The 6,953-nt window shown below is 59.5% G+C and overlaps 1 protein-coding gene across 4 annotated transcripts; it reads right to left on the bottom strand.

The window, feature by feature from the left end:
* Positions 1-11: 11 nt before the first annotated feature.
* Positions 12-6,412, bottom strand: ISOC2 (isochorismatase domain containing 2). Of its 4 annotated transcripts, none has more exon segments than NM_001038123.2 (6): positions 12-416; positions 1,949-2,066; positions 2,207-2,277; positions 2,538-2,747; positions 2,864-3,001; positions 6,346-6,412. In NM_001038123.2, coding segments are annotated over 5 exon segments (615 nt in total). In that variant the 5' UTR covers positions 2,999-3,001; positions 6,346-6,412; the 3' UTR covers positions 12-335.
* Positions 6,413-6,953: the final 541 nt, after the last annotated feature.

Below are 6,953 nucleotides of genomic sequence, written 5' to 3'. Positions count from 1 at the left end.
ATGGTTCGGCCCACAGTCACATCAGTGTTTATTCTCCGTGAGCTGGTCCCACACAGACTGTGACGCCCTCCCCCTCGCCGCCCCTTGGAGTGGCCCGGGGCCGAGCCCCGCCTCCAGCCCGGCTCGACCAACCCTCGCCCAGCTCCGGGAGCTTCATTTGCATTTCCGGGAGGTGCGGCCCAATGGGAAGGCGGCACCCACCGCCCTCCCGAGGGGGCGGTTCTCCCGGTGGACTGCACCACTCTCGGGACCCGGCGACGGGGGGAGAAAGCGCGCCTGCCAGAGTCCCGAGGACAGGAGAAGAGGGTGTCTCCGCACAGCGCAGGGTGGCGAGGTCAGCGGAAGAGGGGGTTCTGGTCTTGGAAAAGGCCCAGCAGCCCGCTGTCGGGGCTGGGCTCCTTGACGAGCTTCTGGATCTGTAGGGGGAGTCAGGAGTCAGGGGTTTCCGTCTCCACAACAGATCATTTTCATCTCCCTCGCCGCACTGCCCGCCCCTCCCCCAACCCCCGGGCAGTAACTGGCCAAACTAACCGCCCCCTCCCCTCAAGACTTTTGCTGGTGGTCTCCCTTTCACCACAGCTACCAGGGTTAATGCCTGATTATCTGTCACCTGGGCCCACCTTACCGGCTTCGACCACTGAGGGTGACTGACTGTCCTGGGGCTTCCTGTGTACACCTACTTCTTAAGTAATCTCCCCTCAACTCTCAGGTCCAGCCCACGCCTTGTGCCTCAACTCTGGAGGCACTTATGCAACTGCCTCTTAGATGCTGGTGGTCATTTGACCTTCCACCCCCTCCCCCATCAGTGCACAGCCTGAGCGGCTGTGCTCAACCTCTCTGGGCTGCCTTTTCATGGACTGCACCCACCAGCAAGTCCTCTCATGCTAACCTACAGAAATTACAAAATGAAAGTGAGCCAGGCCTGTAACTCGGCTGCCTCCACCCTCGTTTCCCTCCTTCCTACCCCATGTCCATTAGCTGCCCAGCGCCACACACAGATCTGACAGTGTCCAGATCCCGGGTGCAACTGCACCAGAATCTTTGGGAAGACTCCACTCTGGCTTCTCCCAGCCCCCTGCCCCTCCTGCACCCTGAGTTCACCGTGCCCTTCTGTGGTTCCTTGAATAAGTCAAGCTTAGTCCCACGTCCAGGCTTCTGCCCTAGCTGTCCACTCTGCCAAGACTGCTTTTCGGATGACCGGTTGCTCACCGCCCCCACTTCAGGTCTTCGCTTTAAGGCCACCCCCAGGAGGGGCCTCCGTGCTGCCGGCCCCCATCTCATCTCTCACACACCCCACAGATTCCCTCCCCAGCTCCTGGCCCCCATGTGAAACTGAATACAGATTGTCTTTTTCTGCGATTGTTCCTGGACCTGCCACACTGGCTGGCACACAGTAGGTGCTCAGTAAATGCTCAACAGACCTGATCTAAGAGGAGGAGAAGGGGCAGATCTCAGAGGACTGGGACATTGGCATATTCCGTTACCCTAAGGGCCAAGGTGCGAAGCCGTGGCTACCCAGTCAGACCTGGGTACTGGGAAGGCCACTTGGGTGGTGGCTGTGGAGGCTGGACCTGGGTATCACAGACTGGAGGAGGAGGAGGGGTGCTGGGGAAGGGCCGGGTGGAGCTGTTGACAGGGTCCCCGTGGCTCCCTTCCATCTCCACCTCGCTCTAAAGTCCCCTTCTTCCGGGAGGCCTCTGGACCACCCTCAGCAACCCGTCCTGGCACACCTGGCCCTCCCCTGCTTTCTCTCTCTCTCTCTCTCTACAGCCCTCAGGGCCAGCCGGCTTCTCCCCTCCGGGATGTACGGTGTTGACCCGCAGTCTCCCCTGGGGGCGGCAGCCTGCTATGTTCCCGGATGTATTCTGCCGCTGTACCGTGGGCGCTGAAAAGGCATTTGCTGTTTGTGTGGGAGAAGGGGGAGGTCGGGTGTGGGGGGGTCCAGTACCTCCTTGAACTGAGGGTGGGTGGCGTCGCCCACGAGCTGAAAAATGAGCCCCTCGCTGGTGGAGAGGAAGGCACCGCTCTGGCGCAACCGCGACAACGCCACCAGCCGGTCCACCTGGCTGAGGGGGTGGGAGAGAGGGTGTCTCGGTCCCTACCCCATGCCCAGACAGCCGGTGAACTCAGCAAGGATCCACCCCCGGGTTCTCCCTGGGTGCCCCAAACCCAACCCACACGCACCTCACCCCTGAGAAGAGCTCACCTCCGGGAGGTACAGGCGTCCACCACCACGTGGACCTGCAGCCCGCGATCCAGGAGGTCCAGGGCCGTTTGCTGGGGGCGGAGAGAGGTCAGGACCACCCCAGCCAGGAATGACGGGGGCCTGGGTGGGGCTGAGGGCGGATCAGGGCAGGAGGGGTGCGGATTATAGCGGTATGCTTGGCAGGACAAAAGCCCAGGGATCCTGAGTGGAGTTGAAGGTCCCAGGTCAGGAGGGGAGCCACGGGTCAGGAAGCAGTGTCCAGGGTTCTGGGTTTTCAGGTTGGGGAGGTCCCAGGTGGAAAGGAGGTCCCAAGGGTCAGTGGGGGTCTCACCAAGATGCAGGCTTGTGTCTCCACGCCACAGAGGAGCACAGAGCGAAGCTGGGGCCGTGCGTCCAGCTCCTGCTGCACCGCAGGCACCATGCTGAAGCAGGTCTTGGAGTATGGCTGGAGGCCCTGGGCGCCCAGCTCGGGCACCGTGGGGCCCAGACCCTGTGGGTACTGCTCAGTCAGCACTGTCGGCACACTCAGCAGCCGGGCCACCTGGCATGGGGGCGGAGGAGCGCAGGTCTGAGCCCAAAAGGGGCTTCGGCCTGGACTCCTGGTCTGAGGGAGGAGGCATGGGGTCTGGACCTGGGTCCGAGGGAGCAGGGCTGTACCTTGAGCATGCGCGCAGCCACAGAGACGATCTGACGGAAGTACACGACGTGGCGGAACTTCTCCTGCATGTCGCACAGGAAGAGCATGGAAGATCCGGGAAGGACGCGGCCCAACGCGGGCCTCGCAGCTGCCATGTCCTGGAGTGGACAGAGGGCCCAGGGAGTGCGGTTAGGCTCGGAGGGGGCTTCTCTGCATGTCCGGGGTCCACGCACTCACCCCCTAGACTCCCACTGTGACCCTCCCGCAGCCTGGAGAGAGATTGAGGCTCTGAAGTCCCCCGGAGGGCACGGTCAGCCCCTGAGGGGTCGGGATGGGGTCCTGAGGCAAAGCTGCACACCCACCCACCGCCCCCCGCCCCCACCCTCCCCACCCCACCCACCGCCCCCCGCCCCCACCCTCCCCACCCCACCCCGCCCCGCGATCCCTCAGGTCTGATTGCCTCTCTGAATGCAGTTTGCCCACGCCTGAGACTCACTAGCTGAACCCCGCCGCCTAGGGGTCTTAGAAAGGCTGGGGTACCCACGACGTGTAGTATTCGGCCACGAAAAGGAAAGGAGCGCGGACGCCCCTCGCCGTGAATGCTGCCGAGTCACAGAGCGTGGCGCAGGAGTCCCTTTACATGGACCGTCCACAGAGACGGAGCTGGCTGGGGCGGGGTGGGGTGGGCTGGGGCGGAGGAGAGACTGAAGAGGGGCACGGAGTTTCCGTCTGGGGAGATGGAAGTGTTTGGAATCAGATAGTAGTGCTGGGTGCACAATATTAGGAATATACAAAATGCCTCTTAATTGTATACTTTAAAATGGTCAGGATGGTAAGTTTTAGGTTATGTATACTTTGCCACAATTTTATTTTTTAAATTGTTTTTATTTTGTTTAATTTCTGTGTGGCAAGTGTTCCCCAACCAAGAATGGCACCCATGTCCCCAGCACTGGAAGCACAGTCTTAACCCCCTGGGCTTCCAGGGGAAGCCCCTCCCACCATTAAAAAGAAAGCAAGCAATGTAAAAATTAAGGGGGCACTGGCAGAGTCACCTGGGCAGCAGCCCTTTTAAAGGGGAGGACCCTGAGGTCCAGGGGAGGGGTCCATGAAGGCGGAGGTGCTGCGGGGACTAGCGGGGTGACTGCCACCTCTCCCCATCAGGGCCCTGGACACCCCGAGTCTCATGGTCCCAGCCCATGTTCCCAGAGACTTGTGTCTCTGGTTCCTGGAACTGCTGCACAAATGAGGAGTCCTGGCTTGTGTCTGCAGCTCCCCCCACCTCTGCACGTCACTTACTTATTTGTTAATTTATTTAGGAAACAAAGGCCCTGCGGACCCAGTGCACCCAGTGGAGGGCAAGCCAGCTGACCCTTGCTCAGGGCAAGTTTCAGTGTCGGGAGTCCCACAGGTGTTTTTGGTTATTCTTTAAACTGAGCACATCGACCACTGAAAATGTTTCCGACATGTGGCACATCTAAAGTTTAAAACTTAGTGGATGGCTAAAATGGTGAATGTTATGCTATGGGAATTTTGTCTCTAAATACAAATGGAAGGGAAACTCCCTCAAAAATGAAACCACACTGCATTACTTCATTGTGTAGTTACAGCTGTGGCCAGGGTGAGGATTTCTGGGGAAGCTACTCTGTCTTGGCAGAGTTCTCCCAAAGAAAGTGAAGAGAGAGAAAGCAATCTTTTTGAAAACACACAGGTGACCCTGTTACCCCATCTTAGCTCTCCCCCAGGCCTCATGGCTTTTCTCTGTCTTCAAGACTAAGAGGTACCCTCCTCCCACAAGGCGCTGGACTGCCACATCCCCCTTCAGGGCCTTTGCCCAGGCAGCTGCCTCCACCTGGAGGGCTCTCCTCACTCCGGTTCTGGGTGGTACTGGTAACTCTCCAAGAGACTGGAGGGATAGGGTCAGGAGCGGGTGGGGTGCTGGAATGTCCGAAAGCCTGTGACGGGTGCGCCTGCAGGGCTGGTAGGAGTGTAAACTGCAGCAAGCACCCCCTAGGGAGAACCATGTGCCCACAGTTCTCAAAATTACAGAGTCACAAACCCTGTGACCCAGGGAACTCATGCGAAGTGTTTAGCCTAAGTGCATGCCTGCAGACATGCCTGTGAAATGACACAAGTTATTCATTATGGGACAAGGTTATTCACTATGAGACCCCCTCCCTGAGCCAAAGAACAGAAATAAATCTAAACATCCACGGTTAGGGCACTGGTAATCACAAGCAAGATCTTTAAGTAACCATGTGGAGAAATGTCTGAGAGATGTTAAGGAGGGGGGTGACGGGGCACAGATGGGACAAACATAGTGTGTAAACAGTGCTCCCATTTGTGCCAAAATGCAAGAAGGAAAAAAAAAAAAAGCCTGCATACTGCTGCAGTCCGTATTTGCTCTCTGGCGAGCAAGTAAGAACAGGCTTTTTCTGCAGGGACAGGTCTCTGAGGGGCAGAGTGTGAAGGATGTTTGACCACTGTATGTATGACTGTTGCTCTTGAATTTTTGACAGTGTGTAAACAGGTTCTCCAGTCAGGTAAATACAATATACTGAATACAATACAGTAAAACGTTTACATAAGGCAAGAACCCAGCCAGACCCATCGGTGGCATTAAAGTCATGATAATGGTTGTCCTTGGGCAGTAGTGATGAAGGAGGGGCTGGGACTTCGCGTCGGGGGTGTTTGGTTTCTGCGTTTGTATGCTGTTCGCATACTCTTGGTGAAGTTAGGTGAGCTGTGTATCTGTGATTTGTACTTTGCCCTACACGTGTAATAAACTTCCACAAGAAAGTTTTGAAAATAGAAAACAGGGAGGCCTCGCTGGCAGCCTGTGGGGCTGGACTGGAGGTGGAGGCCGGGAGGGCAGGATCCAGTCCAGGCAGCCGGGACGGAGAGGAGGGGGCAGGCGGGCCTGGTTTCCAGTCGTCAGAGGGTGGGCTAATTCCCTGGAGAGCCCACCTGATTGAGGCAGAGGAGATGAAACACGTGGGGGCGGGGTCTGGGCTGGAGACAGAGTTTGGGGGTGCTCTAGGGGAGTGATGAGGATCCAGAACGCAGCTCGGGGCAGAGGAAGCCCGAGGTCGGGCAGAGGAGCGGCCCGCGATGGGCGGCCACCTGCGGAGCCAATCGGTCTGTTGAGATCCCTCAGGTGGCCCGGGCGGCGTGCGTCCGCACCCAGCCTCGCTGGCTGTGTGACCCTCAAGTTTCACGCTCCGTCTGAGCCGGTTTCCTTCTTGGGGAAACACCCTCCGCGCAGGGGTGATGCGGGCACTCGACGCGGGGAGTGGAATCGGCCCTGGCCAGCCACTAGTGTCGGGCGTGGGCAGGAGTCCTGCCCCGGCCGCGTCCCCTCGGCCCCGGATGGCCCCGCGGAGCCTCGGTCTCCCCAGCGGCGGGCGGGGAGGTCGGTCCTCCCGCAGCGCCGGCGGGGCCTTACCCGGAAGGCGCCAGAGGAAGCCGAGCCTGCCCTCCGCAGGTGAGGCTTGCAGTCACTCACCCGCTGCCGCCGGACTCGCGCAGCTCGGCTCCTCCAGTAGGGTCCGCAGGCCGGGTCAACGTTTCTCACCTTCTGGACACGGAGCCCCACCCCGCGCCCTCCACGTCCCGCCTCCAGAGCCGATCCGCCCAATAGGCACTCGCCTAGCTCTGCTCCGCTCCGCTGGCAGCCAATCCGAGAACGCCGCTTCTTCCCACCCCTCCTCGGGGGCCGTGGGCCAGGCTGTCCGTCTTGAGAGCGTGATTGGCTCGCCCTGGAGAAAGGCAGAGCGTCAGGCCAATGGGGAGTCGCAAAAGGCACGCGCGGCGTGTCTAAAGGCGGAGCGGTGCGCCGGGTACAGAGAACTCTGGACTGCAGCCGGAAAGGTTAGCGGGTCGTGATCAGACCGACTGTCAAGTGCGAAGGGCGAAGGGCGGGGGGTGCGCGGCGCAGGGGCAGACCTTGGGTCCGAACCTGGCCCTTCTAGCCAGAGACAGAAATTTAGACCCACGCACTTTCCAGGAAAGGGCTATAAAGGCGCGACAAGCCAAGAAGTCCCTCCCTCTCCGCGCTCTTTCGTCTGTTCTCTTGGAGCCTCAGTTTTCCCTCTCACAGCACCTGCCTCTTCG

Source organism: Bos taurus, chromosome 18, assembly GCF_002263795.3.
Source record: "Bos taurus isolate L1 Dominette 01449 registration number 42190680 breed Hereford chromosome 18, ARS-UCD2.0, whole genome shotgun sequence".
In the NCBI taxonomy this organism is placed as follows: Eukaryota; Metazoa; Chordata; class Mammalia; order Artiodactyla; family Bovidae; genus Bos; species Bos taurus.
Note: the sequence above shows the minus strand (reverse complement) of the source record. Positions and strands in the feature narration are given on the sequence as shown.

Bases quoted from the DNA above. Each gene is read 5' to 3' on its own strand.
- ISOC2 (XM_005219694.5), bottom strand. From the start codon at position 2,998: ATGGCAGCTGCGAGGCCCGCGTTGGGCCGCGTCCTTCCCGGATCTTCC. The intron at 2,748-2,863 runs GTACAGCCCTGC...CCCCCATGCCAG, and splicing joins TGGCTGCGCGCATGCTCAAG to GTGGCCCGGCTGCTGAGTGT. The intron at 2,278-2,537 runs GTGAGACCCCCA...CTCCGCCCCCAG, and splicing joins AGACACAAGCCTGCATCTTG to CAAACGGCCCTGGACCTCCT.